The sequence below is a fragment of the Meles meles genome, chromosome 8 (assembly GCF_922984935.1).
Source record: "Meles meles chromosome 8, mMelMel3.1 paternal haplotype, whole genome shotgun sequence".
NCBI classification, from domain to species: domain Eukaryota; kingdom Metazoa; phylum Chordata; class Mammalia; order Carnivora; family Mustelidae; genus Meles; species Meles meles.
The window spans coordinates 79,888,155-79,909,508 of NC_060073.1; the positions used below are offsets into that span (position 1 = coordinate 79,888,155).

The 21,354-nt window shown below is 40.6% G+C and overlaps 1 protein-coding gene across 1 annotated transcript in view; it reads left to right on the forward strand.

Annotated features, from left to right (window-relative positions):
* HEPHL1 (hephaestin like 1) overlaps positions 1-21,354 on the forward strand; it is an 89,335-nt gene that overhangs the window by 23,217 nt on the left and 44,764 nt on the right. The window contains exons 4-10 of the mRNA XM_046017259.1: positions 768-947; positions 4,393-4,647; positions 8,222-8,390; positions 10,923-11,062; positions 11,213-11,344; positions 12,932-13,143; positions 19,661-19,811. Coding sequence (XP_045873215.1) covers positions 768-947; positions 4,393-4,647; positions 8,222-8,390; positions 10,923-11,062; positions 11,213-11,344; positions 12,932-13,143; positions 19,661-19,811 — 1,239 coding nt within the window. The remainder of the gene's footprint in view (positions 1-767; positions 948-4,392; positions 4,648-8,221; positions 8,391-10,922; positions 11,063-11,212; positions 11,345-12,931; positions 13,144-19,660; positions 19,812-21,354) is intronic.

Genomic DNA, 21,354 nt, shown 5'->3' on the forward strand with positions numbered 1-21,354 from the left:
AAGTAAATCAAGTAGAGAGAGTCAATTATCATATGGTTTCATTTATTTGTGGAGCATAACAAAGAACATGGAGGACATGGGGTGATGGAGAGGAGAAGGGAGTTGAGGGAAACTGGAAGTGGAGATGAACCATGAGAGATTATGGACTCTGAAAAACAACCTGAGGGTTTGAAGGGGTGGGGGGGTGGGAGGTTGGGGAACCAGGTGGTGGGTAATAGAGAGGGCACGTATTGCATGGAGCACTAGGTGTGGTGCAAAAACAATGAATACTGTTATGCTGAAAATAAATAAATAAATAAATAAATAAACTGATACAGAAAGAAAGAAAGAAAGAAAACAAACCAGGGACATACCATACTGATAGCCATTCATGCCAGCCCAACACTACACACAGGAAAGTGAGGAATGTAGCCAAATGGCCAGATTTGGTTTTGCTTTGCTATTTCACGTGCATGATCACTTTGTGATTTTGTTCCCCATTAATCGCCTTAGTGTGTCTGTGCTCTGTCAGTAACACTGGCTCCCTCCAGGAGCGAGGTTTTCAAGTCTCTGGTTGTGAGGGCTTCTGTTTTATGACTTTTTTCTTCTATGATTCTGTCATTTCTATTAAAATCCTTTGCTGCTTTCATGTTGTGGTCACTCTTTTTCCTGTAAGTCTTTGGCCAACTTCAAACTTAACTGATACCATTGGCAAAAGGCAAAACTCATCTTGATTTAATTCACTTTGAACTTTTTTCTCTACTTTTTTGGATGTCCGCCCTGGATAGGTGTCCTGAATAAATATTCAGGGGCAAGGACAGATGTGGACCGAGAGTTCATTATAATGTTTACTCTGGTGGATGAGAATCAAAGCTGGTACCTTGATGAAAATATCAGACATTTCTGCACCGACCCTGATTCAGTTGACAAAAAAGATCCTGTTTTCCAGAGAAGTAACAAAATGCATGGTGAGTGTCTCCAGTATTATCAAATATATCCTGAATGCTTTTTGTGGATCTGATACTATGAGGGGTGAAGAAACACAGAAAGTCTAACCTGGTTTTCTAGGATTGATAACTTAGTGATAAGAATTGTTAGGAAGTGATAAAACACAGTCCATGTGAGAACATAAAACAATCTGAGAAGAGGTGAGACAATAGATATCCCCTGAATTGAGTATGACAAGCTATGTTACAGAAAATGGAAGGGTTAGTTATAATCAGGAAAGAATCAAGAGGTGATCCTAGAGAGGATGGGTAGGTTTATGTAGACAGGAGAAAGGAAAATGAATCACCATCATGTAACAATTCTGTGGTTTGCAACCTTTTGCATTATTCCAGTAACCATTTCCTGAGTGACTGCTAAATTTCAAAAATTATACTGTATGCTGTGTTTAAATACATGCTTGTGAATTTGTTATATTTCCCAGGCATTCTGTTTTTTTTTTTTTTTAGTTTTTTTTTTTTTTTTGAGAGAGAGAGAGAAAATCTTTTTTCTTTTTTTAAGTTTTTATTCATTTATTTGTCAGAGAGAGAGAGAGCGCTCACAAGCAGGCAGAGGCAGAGAGAGAAGCAGACTCCCTGCTGAACAAGGAGCCCCATGTGGGACTCAATCCCAGGACCTTGGGATTATGACCTGAGCTGAAGGCATCGGCTTAACCTCAGAACTGAGACACCCAGGTGTCCCAAGAGAGAGAATCTTAAGCAGACTCCACACCCAGCACGGAGCCCAACACAGCTCAATCTCATGACCCTGAGACAATAATCTGAGCTAAACCAACAGTTCGATGCTGAACCGACTGAGCCCCAGGTATCCCTCCCAGACAATTTTTCAATCAACATTTATTGAGCATTCACTATGTGCCAGACCCCATATTTGAAAATAGTGAATTTCTATAGTCATCCTCTCCATCAAGACAGACTACTTATTCACATCTGTTTTGAGAAGAGTGGCTTAATACAGAATTTTAGGATGTGGGGATTATTAAGTAGTCTCATTTTCTGTTTTCCCATAGAGATCTAATGAACATAAAGAACATCTTCAGTGTAAACAAATACCCCATGTTATTCATTGATAAATTTCCTCCATATTTACTTCTCTATCTCCCAGAACCCACCCTAACCAAGATTTAGTTATAAAATCATGGGAGAGGGGAAGGAGCTGAAGATCTTCTGATCTCCCCCATTTTACAGATGAAGAAACTGAAGTCAAGAGAACATCAATGATTTGGGGCACCTGGGTGGCTCAGTGGGTTAAAGCCTCTGTCTTTGGCTCAGGTCATGATCCCAGAGTCTTGGGATCAAGCCCCACATCAGGCTCTCTGCTCAGCAGGGACCCTGCTTCCTCCCCCTCTCTCTGCCTGCCTCTCTGCCTACTTGTCATCTGTCTGTCAAATAAATAAATAAAATAAAAAAAAGAGAGAGAGAGATCATCAGTGACTTGCCTAAGGTCAAAGTGATAATTGGGGCCAGAGTTGCTTGAGAGAAGCTCAGAAACAACTCCTTCAAGGAGGAGCCCCATAGCAAATAAATGTTAATTTGGTTGTGTTTGATTCCAAAGTGCATCAAGGTGTAAGCGTCAGTAACTGACGATTTCTATGGCGTCGCACACCCTCTCTGTTCTTTCTAGTGGTATTTCAGCAACCTTGTGTAAGGGGCGTGTTTGGACAATATTTTAGGAGGGAAGAAGTAAAGGAGAGAAGGGAGGGAGGCAGGGAAGGAAGTGAAAGATGAAATAAAGACCTAAATTCTAAACATTGCTGTATCCAATCAACTTTTATCCACATGCTTTATAAAATGGTGGCAATGATCTCAAATCTTTCTGAAAACTACTGTGATGGTTTACAACTCAGCTGCCCACAGAATTCCTCTCACTCTTCAAATGAAAATGTCAGACAAAAAGGAATCAATTACATAAAGCAAACACAGACTGTATTTAAAATAAAAATGAGCCTAGGGGTGCCTGGCTGGCTGAGTTGTAGATCATGGGACTCTTGATCTCAGGGTTGTAAGTTTGAACCCCACACTGGGTATAAAAGATGAATTAAAAAGAAACTCTTTAAAAAATAAAAAATAAGGGCATCTGGGTAGCTCAGTTTTTTAAGCATCCAACTCTTGGTTTCAGCTCAGGTCATCATCTTGTGGTTGTGGGATCAAGCCCCTTGTCAGGCTCCACACTCAACTAGGAGTCTGCTGAATATTGTCACTCTTGCACTCTTTCTAAGATGGATAAATAAATACAATCTTTAAAAATAAATAAATAAAAATAAAAAATAAAAATCAGCCTGTATGCAGAAGTAGATGTTCGCAAACAATCAATCTTGCACATGTTGCATGGGACATTTGGTGTGGTGCATAAACAATGAATTCTGGAACACTGAAAAGAAATTCAAAACAAAGCAAAACAAAAAACAAATCTTCTTTATCAATCTGCTAGTAAAAGAGACCTAACCAGGAATAGAAAAACATCAACTTTAAAAAATAAAAAACGACAAAAACTCGTCCATAGAAGATGCTCAATCAATATAAGATTTATTGATAATTTTATTTAAATTTACTAAAATTATTTAGGATCAATTGTGCTACCTTAATCATTGTTATCTTAGAAACAATTGCTTTTTCACTCAGTTTGAATCTAAGAAGCAATATTATGACTCTTGGTGGGTATTAAGGAGAACACGTATTGCATGGAGCATTGGGTGTGGTGCATAAACGATGAATCTTGGAACACTGAAAAAAAAATAAAATTACAAAAAAACCCCCAAAACCAAAAAAAAACCCAACCAAACAAAAAACCAACCCTGAATCAAGTTTTCTTCTGCACTTGGTCAAGTCCTGGCTGCTGTTCAGATGATTCAAAAGACAGGTCTTGGACTTCCAGCCTAAGTTGAATCAATTAAATGTTGCCCCAGCAAGACCTAATAACAACTGTTTTTTCTTCCTGCTTTCCTTCTTCCTGCTCACTTTGGTTACTTAAATTAAGTAGCTCCTATGTGCCTGCTTTTCTGTTGGGTTCTGACAGCTGAGGAATGAGTGACACAGGGTTTCCAATGTCAGGGAACAGAGTCCTGTAGGGAAGTCAGGTATGAAAATGAAGGATCCTTAGAGGAAGTGGCTGAGCCATCCTGAAAGTCTGAGCAGTGTTCTGTTCACTTCTGACCTCATTATTGTGTTCACACAGCAGCTCCAAGGCTGTTTTTCCTGCGTGCTCATCTCTACTTTTATTGAGTGCTTTTCTCTCAAAAAACCCAGTACCTTTCATTCCTTTCTGGGACCATAGCTTATGAAAGGAGCCATGCTTTTCTGCACAAAATCATTACAACCGACGATCGGGGCTAATTTTTCAGCCATGTTAGAGTATGTGTTACTGCCTCTACAGGGGAGACTCTGCCACCAGTGTGTTTCTGTTTTTCAGCTCTCAATGGATACCTCTTTGGAAACCTCCCAGAGCCTGAGATGTGTGTTGGTGAATCAGTGTCCTGGCACCTCTACGGGATGGGGAACGAGATAGACATCCATTCCATCTATTTTTATGGCAACACATTCATCAGCAGAGGGCATCGGACTGATGTCGTCAACCTGTTCCCAGCCACCTTCCTGACAACAGAAATGGTAGTTGAGAATCCTGGGAAATGGATGATAACTTGCCAAGTTAGTGATCACCTACAAGGTAAAAAGGATGAAGACCAGTGTAGTGTGTGGAGGTTTCGAGGGAGAAGATTATACCACACAGTCAATGATGCTCATTCAGTGTCTGTTGTTAGATAGGTTCTTGTATTATATTTAATTTGAATATAGAGGAAAATGTACAATGCTCATTTATTTGTCATCCTATCAACAGATATTTATTCATCAACTCCCTATAAAAAAGTTGGGAGGTGAATGAAAGAAATGGTAAGACCTTCAAGGAGCCTATGGTCTAGTAGCTAGAATTAGTTAGACATTCACAAATGAATAAAATTTTAGGCAGAAAGATAAATGTTCTTTGTTTATTAGAGTTATTTCTCTAGAACAAGCAGAGGGACTGCCTGAGGAATTAGCTCCTAATCTGAGTCTTGAAATATGGGTAGGAATTGAACAAATGCAGAAGGGAAGAAAGGCTTCCCAGGCAGAGTTAGTACCATGAACCAGGAAAAAGACATATTCTATATGAGCAACTGTAAATAGAAAAATAACATTTTAACATTGGAGAGAAATTTACACATAATCTGGACCAACCCACCATCCAATTCTTGAATTTCCTTTTGGATATCTCTTTGAAGTAATTGTAGCAACCCCCATTTCATCTCTGGGCTGCTCTGTTAGAATGCTCTTCTGTATATTGAGACAAGATCCAATGATAGTTGCAAAATCCTATTATTTACATGATAAACATTTTTTTTTACTTAAATGCCCATTGAATGACTTAGTCTTGGTCCCTTGGGACCACACAGAATGGGTCTCTACTCAGCTGGACCATAGGTTTATGCCAGAAGAGTGATAGAGAGAAGCCTACAGAGGTAGAGCCTAGCGAGAGGAGATTTAAAAGGCAAGACTAAGAAGTCAGGACTGTGTCTGGAAAGCCAAGTGGGTTCTTCCACATCCTTAGGCACATCAGTGACATAATCAGTGAGCAATTTAGGAAGATAAGTATGATATCTGTGTGCAGAAAGGATTTGATGGAGAGATTCTGGCCATTGAATGCTAGTTAAGAAGCATTGTCAACATTAGAGTTAGACTTAGAAAAAGTCTGGCCTAAGATGGTGAAAACAAAATAGATTTTAAAAAAGGTGTCAATGGAATACACACAGAAGAAATAATGTGTGATTAAATTTGGATACCGACTCACTATCCACAGTCACCAGCAGGTACAGGGATGCAATTCTCCAGGACAGCTTTTTTTTTTTTTTTAAAGATTTTATTTATTTATTTGACAGAGAGAGAGATCACAAGTAGGCAGAGAGGCAGGCAGAGAGAGAGGAGGAAGCAGGCTCCCTGCGGAGCAGAGAGCCCGATGTGGGGCTCCATCCCAGGACCCTAAGATCATGACCTGAGCTGAAGGCAGCGGCTTAATCCACTGAGCCACCCAGGTGCCCCTCCAGGGCAGCTTTGATCACACATTCTTGTTCCTGTCAACCTTAAGCATCTAGTATTAACATTAGTCTGCTGGGTTATTCCAATTCCATTCAATTCAATAAATGTTGAGTGGATCAGTAAATATGTACCAGATACTGTTCTGGGAAGACAAAGTGATCAAGACAAGATTCCCATTCTTATTTCCCCCCACTCCCAGTTTTATTAAGGTATAATTGACACATAGGAATTGCATATATTTAAGATGTGAAACTTGATTGATTGATTCATTCATTCATGAGAGCCAGAGAAAGAGCCAGAAGGAGAAGCAGGCTCCCCACTAAGTGGGGATCCCAATGCGGGACTCCATCCCAGAACCCTGGGATCATGACCTGAGCCCAAGGCAGAGCTCAAGTCTGAGCCACCCAGGCACCCCTGATGTTTTGATATACGCATACTGTGAACTCATCACCACACTCGAACTAATTAACATATCCGTAACCTCGCATGGTTAACTGTGTGTATGTGCAAGTCCATGCTAAGAACACTTGAGATCTCAAAGAGTACAAAGTTTCAGTTACGCAAGATGAATGCATTCTGGAGGCCTGCGTATAGCATAGTGACTATGGTCAATACTGTAGTGTGTACTTGAAATTTCCTAAGAAGGTGGATATTAAGCGTTCTTACTGCAAGATTCCTATTCTTACAGGGCTTCATGTTGTTATATGTAGGAAGAAACTAGTTCTAAAATCAAGGCATTCGCAGCTATTTGAGACTAGTAAGATTGCAAAGCAGGGCCAATGGTTGTGGACATAAGCTGGTGTTTGTACATTACTGAAATGTAGTTTTTCCTAAATTGTCCATACCCTCAGAAAAAAATTATCATAAAAAATTAGAAAATACACTTAATCTTAAAAATCAATAAACTTGTCTTAGGATAATGGTATTACATTTTGAGGAACATTCTCCCTCTATTATCTAGACTTTTTTTTTTTTTTTACTATTTTTAAAAATTATTCTTATTTTATTGTTATTATTTTTTTTATTTGTTTATTTACAGCATAACAGTGTTCATTGTTTTGGCATCACACCCAGTGCTCCATGCAGTACGTGCCCTCCCTATTACCCACCACCTGGTTCCTCAACATCCCACCCGCCCCCCACCCCTTCAAAACCCTCTGGTTGGTTTTCAGAGTCCATAGTCTCTCCTGGTTCATCTCCCCTTCCAGTTTCCCTCATTCTCCTTCTATTATCTAGACTTTTATACACAAATGCATGTTACTTATAAAATGAAATGAATCTATTTATACTGCCCTTTATCTTACTTTTCCCACTTATTAATATATTAGAAATATATTTCCATATCAGTGAATATAGAGCTACTTTGTCATTATTAATCCTCCCAGTGTCCTTTCAAAGGAGATGACGAATTAACCAACCAAAACTCTATGGCTTAACACTTGTATTTTCCCCCCATTTTGGGGGGGGGGGGCTATGATAAACCATACTAAAATCCTCAGTTTACAGAGATGTTGAGATTTTGTCCGATATTTCTTTAGGAAAACTCTTAGATTTAGAATTCTTGGGTCAAAGAGTTTGTTTTTGCTCTTAAAGCTATGGACGGATACACACTGCCAAATTCCCTTTTACTCTTTGCCCTTAGTGTGTGAGCATTCCCCATTATCTGCCAACACTGAGAATTGTTAGTGTTTTCAATCTTTACCAATCTGATAAATGGACAACAGGGTTACTATTGACATCGAACTGTTTTTTTTTTTCATGTGTTTATAGGTTGATGGTATTTAGAAAGATTTTGTGAATAATCTATTGATGTCCCTTGCCCATTTTCCACTGGAGATTTACTTTCCTATTTCTTATTTGCCAAATATTTTTACACATTAATCTTTTGTCCTATGGGTTAAAATATCTCCCCACTCATCATTTATCTTCCCTTTTAACTTCATTAAGGTCCTGTTTTCTGTACAAAAGTTTCGTTTGTTTGTTTGTTTACTTTTTAGTCTAGGTTATTTTTTCATGTATTTCATTGATTTTCTATTTGAAATATATTCTTGAAATTTTTAATGAAAAAGTTTTGCCTTCAATGTTTACAAAGTCAAATCTAGCCGTCTTCTCCTGTCAGATTCCTTTTGTGAGCATTTATGCTCTGGCTTGTGGTTTTCTCTCTTCTGCAGCTGGCATGCTGGGACAATATAATGTTGGTAACTGCAAAGGTGATATTCCTCACCCCAAAATGAAAGGTCAACAGAGGCACTACTTTATAGCAGCTGAAAAAGTCCTTTGGGATTATGCTCCTCAAGGCTATAACAAATTCAGTGGTCTTCCCCTAAATGCTTCTGGCAGGTAAGTACTCTTTGCTGGCCGTTCTAAGCTTCTCATAAGAGAGAACTCTGTTAGACCTTTACCTGGGGCCTCACTGGTATCCCCAGCCCTTCTCCATAGATGACATAACGACACCACTTAAAGGGCTCGGAGCCCCATAATGTACATATGGCTGAGAATTGGTGGAGTATTTATTGTGTCATGATTGGCTGGTTATTTCAAAGCACTACGTTCATTCATTCATTTATGAAACGTTTCTTGAGCACCTACTGGGTGCGAATTGCAATGCTAAGTGCCACGAGAAATACTAAGCTGTTAGAGAATAGAGTAAGGCCTTTGCACGTGTGGAGATGACTGTTTTGAAGAGAGAATAAGACAGGGCTCTCTTTCAGTGGAGGTGAACTGGCCAAGGAAATTTACCCTTTGTGGTTCAAGGACAGCCTTCTCAGTTATGCCCCCTCTACCCAGGGTGTCCTTTTCCTACCTACCCAGCAAAATGTAATTTTTCCTTCAAAATCTAATCCTAATGTTACCTCTTAAGTGATGCCACCCCTGACTCCCAAGTCGTTGTTAATAATTTTCTCTCTCATAGCGTGTAGTATTTTTCAAATTCAATCTAACAATCCATTAAGTAAATGGATGTGGGCCCCTGTGAGTTGTTATTATAGAATCCTGTGCAATGATGTCTGTGAAATCTTTTTTAAATGGGCAGTATGATACCAAGAATGGTCGTTATTACCCTATGATCCCTTTTTGTGTTTGAGGGAATGTTTTTAAAATTCTCTTTGTGATGGATAAGATACCCTTCATTCATTTCATCATAAATATATTTATTTATTTATTTATTTACTGATGCCCTTGAACCTAACCTAAAGAATCCATATGAACCATATATGAACCTATTTGATATCGACACTCCAGGTTGACTATTATTTCTCTATAAACAGAATAATGAGATTGGCATTGGGAATTTTGTCTTAGAAGCTTTCCAGAATTCTGAAGCACCTTATAAAAATGAAATATTAGGGGTGCCTGGGTGGCTCAGTCATTAAGCGTCTGCCTTCAGCTCAGGTTGTAATCCCAGGGACCTGGAATAGAGCCTTGCCTCAGACTCCCTGCTCAGTGTGAAGCCTTCTTCTCTCTCTTCCACTCCCTCACTTGTGTTCCCTCTCTCACTATCTCTCTCTGTGTGTCAAAAAGAAAAAAGGAAATATTAAAGCATATTTAACTGATAACTAATGTGATATATGAAAACACAACATAAAAATTGACATGAGGGTTGCAGAGAGGTGTAAGGCAGTGTTCCCACCCTTGGATCAGAAAGAGGCTGTGTGCACAGAGAAAAATAACTTGGCAAGTTACAAATAAGATCAACATGAGTTTTCCGGACAAGTGAGTTCTCTGGGTGTTCAGAGAGAGCTAAGATAGCCAAAGAACACTTCACAGAGGAAATGGGACTTGAGCAGAATCTTGAAGAATAGTGGAGTTTATATAAGTGAATCATTAGGAGGGAAATTTTAGATGCAGGGGTCAGTGAGGTCAAAATGACTGGATGGGGAATTTGCACAGGGGAGTGGAGGTTTGCCTAGAGCCATAGGGAGAGGTTTGGGTATACTGGATCTCAACCCCAGAGGTCCTATAATCCTTTTGAACTTTATCTGATTGGAGGATATAAGCAGGTGAAGATGTTGGAGCAGGAAATGACAGTGAAAATGACCCTCTGGAGGTTAGTGTTGTAGTAGTGCTTATGCTGAGGGAGAACGTGGAACGAACCCAGGCAAGAGGGAGAGCATAGAGTGTGTAGCTGGAGCTTCGTAAAATGTTGCAAACACAAGGTGAAGGGGGCAGGTACGGGGATTGTGGCAGTGGGGAGAAAGGCAAGGAAAAGAGGCATAAAGGGTACAGAGAAGGAAGGATGAACATGAACAAGTAGGGAGATAAGGCAGAGAAAGAAGACAAAGTCAGACTATGTGACTGCAAGAGTGGTGGTACCATCAGCAAAACTAAGGCCTCGAGAGACAGTGCTAGTCAGGATTCACACCACTGTAGTTCACAACTTGGGAATTTGGTATGTCATGTATATAGTTAATACGATGTCTCTCCATTGACTAAACTATTTGGTTAACTAGACACTCCATACCTTAATCATGCCAGATATGAAAGAGCTTACTAGAAGCAGAGAATATTCATATTGACATCAGCAAGAGAGAGAGGGATACTTACTCTGGAAAGAAACCGGTTAGCTCTTTACTTTGTAGAACGCCATTCTGGGACTCCAGCGCAGGTAAGTGTAGAGTTCACCTGTGTTTTCTTCAGTTGCTGGACCTCTGGGGAAGAAAGTACGGTGGCTAAGAGAGGAATGAGCTTGACCACCATCCAGCCCTCTGGAGACTTGCAAAGCTGTCTGACTATTTCTGGGAACGTGGTTGAAGACTGGGCCATCTTTCCCGGGGTGGGTGAATGAGCTAAGATAATGAAAGGAAGCTCCATGATTAAGGCATCTGGTGGATATGTAGAGATGTGGTCTCAGTCAGGTTCCTATTCTTTACACAGTGACTCCGAGCTCTACTTCACACAAGGGGACAACAGAATTGGAGGAAAATATTGGAAGGCTCAGTATATGGAGTATGTTGATGCAACTTTTACTCGAAGAAAGAGACTCTCTGAGGCAGAAGCCCATCTTGGAATTCTTGGTAGAATAAAACCATCTGTCATGTTTTGAGTGGGGGGAGAGGTCTAGTGGGGCATATATGTATATGGAATGACTCTTCTTCTCCTGCCTATATTCACTTCCCTCTGCCCCTTTTCATCCTCTTCTCCCTCCTCCTCTTGATATCTTTCAGGCCCTGTCATCCGGGCAGAGGTGGGTGATACCCTGCTAGTGACCTTTGCCAACAAAGCTGACAAAGTCTACAGTATTTTGCCCCATGGCGTGATCTATGACAAGGCGTCTGATGCAGCCCCAAACTTAGATGGTGAGTCTCAGCCTGACCTCGTGGAGGAAAGAGGATGCGGAAACAGAGGACTTAGAACTGGGTAGATTTGGTTCAAATGCTTTTCTTACCAGCCCTGAGAGCTTGTGTGAGCTTGTGCCTTACTCTTTTCTTACTAACGCAGATGGTGACACTCACCTCACAGGGCTTCGAAAGGAGCTTGAGAGAATTCGGGGCGGGGTTTGCTCCACAATCAGCACTTAGGAAATGTTCATTTCCTTCCTTTTCCCTCAGTAATGTTATAAGTCTCAAAGTGAGCTACATTCACAGTCACCCCCACTTCCCTAAGATGGAAAGTTTTTCAGCCACAAGTTACACGGGATTCTGTGGGTGACAGCTGAGGGTAAAATCTGATTTCCAGGGTTTGGTTGACATCAAAATCCTACACATGGTCTTCACTCTGTCTCTGTTGACAAATATTTATCATAATCAGTCTTATGTGCTTACTATCATATTCAGCCCTCCGCATCACAGAGTCGGTAGCGGAGACTCCCTACATGTAAGAAAGGGAGCTTCTGCCCAGTGGCCACAGGAACTAGGCTTCCACTCATGATACTGCTCTTGGGAACCTCCTCGTCTCCTTGGAAGTCTTCCCCATCCCTGCAACAGACATCACAAACGTCTGGGATACTTCATGCCCAAGGATGGGGCTAGGCCCAGTCCAGAGCAGGCTTTGAGGTGATGCTAAGAGAAGAGAAAAGGGAGGATTGGAGGGAGAATTCCCCCTCCCCAGACCCATCATCATTCCGTGCTCCTAGAGCAACCTCTCTCCTACCTGTACTTTCTCCTTGGTCAGAGTGCTCATAGTCACTGTGTGTGTGTGTGTGCACGCGCACGAGCATGTGTGTGTAGGAAGATCACCAGTAACAGCCCAAATGTCTGTATTTTCTATCATTACCTTAGCAAATTTATTGGGTACCATTTTGCAAAGCTCTGGACAAAGTGCAGAGAGTTTCTGGCCTCAGCATGGCTGGAGAGACTCAACGTGTACATTTGGCACTCCAGTGTGTGGATTGAGTGCTGAGTCTTTAGAATCAGACAGCCCTGAGTTTGAATCCCAGACCTGCCACTTACCAACTTTGTCACCCTGTGTCTTCCCTTTCCTCCTCTATCTCTTGGTTATTTGGCTTATTTCCCAGTTCAATCTAGATTTCAAACTGTTTAAGGATAGGGCTCTTTCTTAACTTTTTGGGGTACCCTCTGTAGTGCTGAGTACAATGGATTCCACATATGAAGACACTCAATGAGAGTTTGTGGATTTACATTTAATTGGTAGAGAGGCAATTATCGCTCTTTTCATATTTGCTAACCCTAGTATTTGGGTAAGAAAGAGTATCTGGAGAGACACTAAATGTAATCTCAGAAGAAGATAACCCTTGGCTATAAGCTTCTTTTATCTCGTAACAGCAGACTGTGGCAGTGAACTCCCTGGTAAAATACACAACTGGAAACAACTGCCCTTCTACAAAATACATCAGAGAGAGACCCCAAGGCTGGAAGACTCAGTCTGACAAATTTAATGTTCTTGGCTCTTTCTTTGAGAGTGACTTTCATCTTTCATCTGCTCAGGATTTCTGAAGCCAGGGGCTCATGTGAATCCAGGTGAAACATTCACATACAAGTGGACGGTGCCTGAGAGCGTAAGCCCGACAGCAGGTGATCCCCCCTGTCTGACCTATCTTTACTTCTCAGCGGTGGAGCCTATCCAGGACACCAGTGCTGGCCTTTTGGGGCCCTTGCTAGTCTGTAAGAAGGGTGCTCTCAATGCCGATGGGACACAGGTAGGCCATCAAAGGTCACTAAATTCTCCTCAGGGTTGTCTATGGGAGAGGGCAGTAATATGGGTAGAGATTAGAGTATAATAAGGTGTCAGGTATGAAAAAAACCATTTTGATTTTTCCTCCTTCTTCTTAAAACTGACTTAAAATAAGAATGAGTATTTTATTTTTTGTAAATTTAAGATCTGAATTTAAATTTAAGGTAAATTTAAGGTCTGAAAGTTACAGATGTCCACCCAGGATTTCTGTTTGTTGTGGCTGGAATTTGGTGGGTCCCTGGCCTTGTGCATTGCTTTAATTCTAGGATCTTCAGAGATCTACATGGACTGTGAATTGGGACCCTTTCTTCTTGCACAAGGTTTCTCAAACTTGGCCACATGTTAGAATCACAAAAGGGGACCTTTTAAACATCTTTCATTCCAGTGCTCCAAACTGATTAAACCAGAATCTCCAGGTGCTTTCCAGTGTGTAGCCAGGGTACAGAACCACTGTAACTCACCAGAGTTAATCACTAGAGTTAAAATCACTAGAGTCAAGGGCACAAGAAAGCATGCAGATAATTTCTTGAAAGTTCCAACTTGGAGGCATTGCTGGTTGCATTGACTAGTGTGGCAAAACATAGTATTTCAAGCTATGACTACATGATATTAAACACATTGTTTAATGTGCTTAAACACATTAAAGGAGGAAAATCTGATCATATAACCATTTCGATTTATTTCACCAGTCAGAAATAGCAAGACTATTTATTTACATGGTATATTTTATAATGTTTGGCTTTATAAGCACCCACTTCTAGGCTCTAGGGGATTTCTAGGTAGAGGGCACAAAGTGTCTTGGTCCACTTCAGATTTTCATTTCCCTGCACAAAGTGCCAATTGTGGAAATATCTATTAGAGGCTCAGTGGGTCACTGGCCCTCCAGGTGGACCCTCAATAATGCATGTGTAATAAGATTGAACAGTTACACTGTACCCCAACATTTACATAAGGTAAAGCAGAATGACCATCCCTATTTTAAAGTTAAAGAAACTGAAGCCCAAAGACATTGAGTGATATCCCAAGTAGTAAGTAGTGAAACTCAATGGTGACAGAGGACTTTGAATTTCCAACTTTGTTTATTTTCCCAATACAATACCCTTCTTCCTATAGCTAAATAATGGAGCCCAGGAAACTGAGTGCCAGAAAACTTCCATGAGGCAGTTCTGATTTTGTCCCTATTGCATCCATTTGATGGTATTTTGGATGCTTGCTAGAAGCACCTCGTAGCATGTGAAGGTTGTCGCCTGAATCAAACACCACTCATGGTCGGTCCATTTACATGAAGTTCATGAAAAATTAATAGCAACCTGAAATCCCCCACACCTGGGACTTGGCTGAGAGAGAAATCCATTTGGCCAAAGTTTTTTTCAATACGAAAAGTACTTATGAAACACATGCTAAAGCAGGCCTTCAATAGGTCAAAGCTTAGGTCTCTTCTCATCAGGCAGATTGAGAACACAAAAAGAGGTATTTGTATCTCTTTCCAGAAAATTCTCCCAGTGGTGAATCAATGTCACAGAATCTAACCAGGTGCTGATAGAGCCCTTCACTAACACCCATGCCTTCTACAATGGCCACTTAATCGGACTCCCTACTTCGACTCTCTTTCTCTCCAGCCATCTATGCCTATCTTATTTTGAATAGTTTTTATTTTGAATAATTTCAGACTTATGCAAAAGTTGCAAAAAAAAAAAAACCCAAGAAGAATTCCCATATATCCTTCACCCAGATTCCCCAAATATAAACATTTTGCCTCATTTGCTTTATTAGCTTTCTCTTCATTTTTCAGTTGTTTTTTTTTTTTTCCCTGACCTCTTTGAGGTAGGTTATTGACTTGCTGTCTCCTCAGCGTGTTTCCAAAAAGCGAGGTCAACCTCTGACTTAAATACAATATAATTATTCAGGTCAGGAAATTAGTCTAGATACAGTACTGTTATCAAATCTGAGCACCCTTGAAAATTTTGCTGTCTTCCCAATGTCATTCACAACAACAGAAAAATATATTTTGCCTCATCCAAGCTCTCATCTATATCATGTATCATCCCCTCTTCATGTCCCTGTTTCTCCTGTGATCTGTTTCTTCACAGGGAAGCAAGTGTGACTTTTCTAAAATGCAAATAATATCAAGTCATATCCATTTTAAACACCCTCCACTAACATAACACACACACACACACCCCACCCTCTAGTGACTTCCTATCACACTTAGAATAAAAATCTATATTCCTTAGCCTAGACCTATGTGCCCAACCTCTGACCCCTTCTTTGATATATCTCCCTCACTCCCTCATGCTTATTTCTACTCCACACATATAAGACTTGCTGTTCCTTGAACAGGCCAACCTTATCCTTGGCTTAGTGCCTCTTTCCTAGGCTCCCTCTGCATGGAATGCCTTCCCCTGAACTTTGCATGGCTGGCTCTTCATGTCACCTCCTTAGAGGTTTCCCTGAAACCCAGGCTAAAATCATACTGTATCACATCCCCTGACTTTCATAGGACATTTTCTTTTTTTATTTTTTATGTGTCTAGTATGTTTTCTCTAATGAGAATACAAGTAGCAGGGAGCAGGAAAGTTATCTGTCTTATCTTCATTTCCCAGAACAATGTCTGATGTACTGTTGACACTCAACTGATATTTATGGTTGAATAAATGAAATACAAGATAAACACTCCACCTTCAAATTCATATTAAGAAGTTTAGGTAGCAGAAAAAACCATGTTACACACACTCAAACATTAAACGTGTGGCCTGCAAGTAGACACTAAAAATTCCAGGACAATCTTATTTGCAAAACTCACTTCCCGTATCCACATTTCAACACTCAAAGTTGTATGATGGTTCATGATTCAGACCTCCCAGTTTCCCTGCTGCTCTGGGATCCTATATCGTACTGATGTAAGTACTCTTCACAAAAGATCTTTGTGCTGTGGACACTCACCATCACTCAGATGCATTCCATGCACAGGTGGTGGGGTGGATTATTCCAAGTTCTCCAGAGAAACAGAATCATAAGGATGTATATGTAAACAGAAACAGACATATTATAAGGAACTGGCTCACATTATTATGGAGGCTGAGAAGTTTCAGAATCTGCAGAGAGAATCAGCAAGCAAGAAACCCGGGAGACACAAAAGTCCAGCAGGGTTAAGACCCAGGAAGAACCTATGTTTGACGTTGAGTCTGAAGGCAGAAAAAAATCAATGTTCCACTTCAAAGGCAGGAGGAATTCCCTTTTACCTGTGGGAGGGTTAGACTTTTTGTTCTATTGAGTCCTTCAACTGACTGGATATGGCCCACCCACACTGATGAGAGCAATCTGCTTTATTCCATCTACCAAATTCAAAAGTTAATCTCATCCAAAAACATCTTGATAGAAACACCCAGAGTAATGTTTGACCTAATATTTGGGCATTGCAGCTCAGTCAAGTTGACACATAAAATTAACTATCACACAGGGTCCTATCACCTACTTTCTAACCTTTTCCTGGGTTTATTTCCCACCCTCATAGACCCAGGTACCTTCCAAATGACTTGCAGGTGATGAGTTCTTCAACTCAATACCTTTCAGTGGTTCTTTCTTGTTTTATGGACAGTTGCAATCACAGATAATAATCACAACTAATGTTGAGCACTTAGGATTTGTCAAATGCTGTGTTGAGTACTTTACCTATATTATCTAACTTAACTTTCACCAAAAAAAAGGGAAATAGTGACTAATTTTATCCTCCTTTTGCAAATGAGGGATTTAGGACTTAGAGAGGGTAAATCACTTGCCCCAGTTTCCACAGTGGATAAGCAAAATGACATTAGAACCCCATACTCTCTTTTTTTATATTAACATATAATGTATTATTTGCCCCAGGGGTACAGGTCTGTGAATCATCAGGCTTATACATTTCACAGCACTCACTATAGCACACACCCTCCCCAGTGTCCATAACCCAGCCACTCTATCCCTACCCCCCACCCCCCAGCAATCCTCAGTTTATTTTGTGAGATTAAGAGTCTCTTATGGTTTGTCTAGAATCCCATACACTTTTTTTTTCATTTTATTTATTTTTTTCAGCGTTAGAATCCCATACACTTTTTTTTCCATTTTATTTATTTTTTCAGCGTAACAGTATTCATTCTTTTTGCACAACACCCAGTGCTCCATGCAAAACGTGCCCTCCCCATTACCTACCACCTGTTCCCCCAACCTCCCACCCTTGACCCTTCAAAACCCTCAGGTTGCCCCAACCTCCCACCCCTGACCCTTCAAAACCCTCAGGTTGTTTTTCAGAGTCCATAGTCTCTTATGGTTCGCCTCGCCTCCCCAATGTCCATAGCCCGCTCCCCCTCTCCCAATCCCACCTCCCCCCAGCAACCCCCAGTTTGTTTTGTGAGATTAAGAGTCATTTATGGTTTGTCTCCCTCCCAATCCCATCTTGTTTCATTTATTCTTCTCCTATCCCCCTACCCCCCCATGTTGCTTCTCCATGTCCTCATATCAGGGAGATCATATGATAGTTGTCTTTCTCCGATTGACTTATTTCACTAAGCATGATACGCTCTAGCTCCATCCACGTCGTCGCAAATGGCAAGACACCCACGGAGCCACCCAGGTGCCCCAGGTCAAATATATTTTTAAAAGTGTATGGGAGGAGGAGAATCCCATACACTTTTAAAAATATATTTGACCTGGGGCACCTGGGTGGCTCCGTGGGTGAAGCCTCTGCATTTGGCTCCGTGGGTGAAGCCTCTGCATGGTCTCAGGGTCCTGGGATGGAGCCTTGGATCAGGCTCTCTGCTCAGCTCTCTCTCTCTGCCTCTCTGCCTACTTGTGATCTCTGTCTGTCAAATAAATAAATAAATAAAACCTTTTTAAAAATTGGAGAGAACTAAGAGGTCATATGTGTATATATACACACACATTTTTAAAAAGACTTTTATTTTTAAATTTAAAAAGATATATATGTATATATACACATATGACCTCTTAGTTCTCTCCAATTTTTTATATTTTATTTGAAAATTTTCAAGTCTACATTATTCCTTTTCATAGCTCATGATCTAAAATTACTGCCTTCTAAAATAGCACATGATAAAAGCAGTAAGTGAATACAAGGGATGGTGCAAGAACAAAGCAAAGGCTACCCACATCTTTGATAATACATTAGGAAAGCATCACAGAGGTGGGACAGCCAAACTGGCCTTTAAGGTTGACTTAGGGTGGCAGAGGTTCAAGTTGAAAGGGTGCATGCGTGAAAGACAGAAGTCTGAAGAAACAGCAAGTTCAGATTGTTGCAAAGAGCTTGGCCTCACTTTGGTCAAACTGCCAGGAGGTATGGACCAAGAGATGAGCCTGAGCTGGAAGGCAAGGACCAGATCATTCCAAGTTTAGACTGTATTGTCCAGTTTCAGTAGGCGAGAGATGTGATCAGTGGCATTGCTGGGGATCCCTCCAGAGCAGACAGCAGGGTAAAGTGTGGGCTGGAGGAGAACACATTGGAGATAGGAAGATGGTTGAAGGAAAGAAAATACAGTCACCTCTCTGGTTCAGCTTTAAATAAAAGCATATTTCAACAATGCAGGATGCTACATGCTCAAACACATTGGTTAAGAGTATACACAGTGGGAAATAATCCATGGTCTCCTCAATCTCAACTTTTGTTAACATAATTTAGCAAAGTCTCATGGGTTATGTGAATTCATTATTTCACTCAAAAACATGTAGAGTGCCTTCTTTTCCAGGCATTTTTTTCTTAAACTGGGAACACAGAGAGGAACCCAAAATGTCCCTATGCTCACAGAGCTATAATGCAGTGGGACAATGATCATAAACATAAATTCATAAACAAAATATTATTGTGGAGACAAGTGCTATGAAGAAGAGTAGAGTGGGAGTGAATGGTGAGTTTGCAGGCAGGGTGGAATCCAGGTGACCCTTTTACACAGGGTAGTCAGGGAAGGGTACTCAAGGAAGTGAGATTTGTGCAGAGAACCGAACAGAGTAAGGAAGTGAGCCAGGCAAGACTGGGGAGAAACTTCTAGGCAATGGGAATGCACATGAAAAGTTGCTGAGGCAGGAGTGAAGCTGGATGGTCACAGAAGAACAAAAGATCAGGATAGCTGGAGTCAGCAAAGGGTGAGGACAAGAAGACAGCTGCAGAGAGAGGCATAGGCATGGAAAATAAAAGGGTGAGGACCAGCCCGAAAACAGGAGTCCCACAGTGTAGAAAAGCTTCTGAATAAGGACTTATTTCTTCTTAGCAAGTCTAATGGGGAGGGAGAAGGATGTAATGAAGAAGATGAAATTTTAGGGTATAAAATGAATTTATCAGAATCATGCTTGGAATCCCGATTTGTAAAATGAGCCAAAAAATCTATGGCTGATGTCGGTCCTCATTTACTTGGTGTTAACTTTGAAAGTGAAGTAGAGAGAACAATTCCCTCCAAGCTGTACTTTTTATACATTCATTTCTTTTTTCTCTGTAGAAAGGAATAGACAAGGAATTTTACCTACTATTCACAGTCTTTGATGAGAACTTGAGCAGGTATCTTGACGAAAACATTCAGAGGTTTACATGGCGCCCCTTCAGTGTTGACAAAGAAGACAAGGATTTTGTGAAGTCCAACCGAATGCATGGTACGAAAAATGACTTTCCCTTCTATAAGGGAAAGGATAATTGCATTTGAAGTGAAAATGTTTTGAATGTTTTAAACTATCCTAATTTTGGTTTCTTGGATATTGTTCTCAGTCACGAGTCAATTATTTCCTGACTTCATCTCGGAAGGTATGGTGAAACCTCCCTATCTCCCAGCGATATTGTGAAACTTAATTAATACTTCCGAAATACTTCATCAGCTTGAGAAGAAGCCACACAGAATATGAACTAGCGAAGATCACAGTACATTATAAAAGTACAAAATTACTGACAAAATGCCCTCCCTTGGGTTTGTAATCACATTATTAAGTCTGATAATCCAAGTGATCATTAGCGATAAACATTCAACTGTAAACATCTCTTACCAAGTACATGAAGGCCTGTCTAAAGTGCTAATTTGTAAAATGCTACTCATTCCTATCCCAGATCTTACTTAGAAGGAATTGCTTAATTCCCCTTCTCTGTGTCTCTTATATCAGTTGTAACAGTGGCAAGCCACTTTGTAATTGCTGTGAATTACACAGGATTCTCATTAGTCTTGGGCACATTACCTAAGGTGATAGAATAATGAGCGAGAGTCCAAATTCAAACAACTACTGAAGGACGTGCTCAACAAAGGGGCCTGAAGCAAGCACTCTAAGAGAACAGGTGCCAAATTGCTCATTTTAGGACCAAGGACAACAACTGTGTATTGCCTTTGAAATATTACAGGAGAATAACAAAAGAGTCCCTAATCTCCTTTCCCCACAAGGAAGTCCAAAAACGTCCAAGGTTCCAAGTGACCCACAGCAGGCAGCTCACAGACTCCTATGGTCCTGGGTGCTCCACGCCAACAGTCTCTTCTTGGGCTAATGAAAAGCACTGAGTAACTCACTTTCAATACCATCATCTACAAAATTGTTGTTATACCTGAATAATGAAATTTATTTCCAACCTTCCTACTAACCAAAAAAGGGGGGGGGGTGGAATAAAGTGGAAATGAGGAAACATAGCAATTCCTTCATGGAAAAACTAAGTTGCAAAAGAAATTTATTGTGAAACAGGCCTGTAAAGAGAAAGCATTAAGCCCCAGTGGACCGTGTCACATCCAGCCCTGGTTTGACAATGTGAAATACACTCTTATACATTGGATGTGTAGAAAGCAATGTATTTTAATTTAAATTTTACATTAATTATAAATTGAATTCTATCCCCAGGCTTAGTTGCATGGAGTAGAAGGAAGAATGATGGCAACAGTACCAAAGAGAAAGTACCTCACATGGTAGATGGTACTTTGCATTACACCTGTTATATAGTCGATATTCAAAGGTGTTTGTTGACCTCCTTCCCTCGAGATCATCCTCAGTGACTTGTGAGCTGTCCTTGGGGGTCTTTTATGACAAAAAAAGGGCCATGCCTCCAGTAGTTCTTGGGTTAGTCAACAAATATCAACTGGGTTAGGCGACAAGGCTACACAAGAAGACAGAACAGTGTAACTTCTTTACCAGATCTTCTCACGGGCTTTGGCTACCTTTATCTGAGACT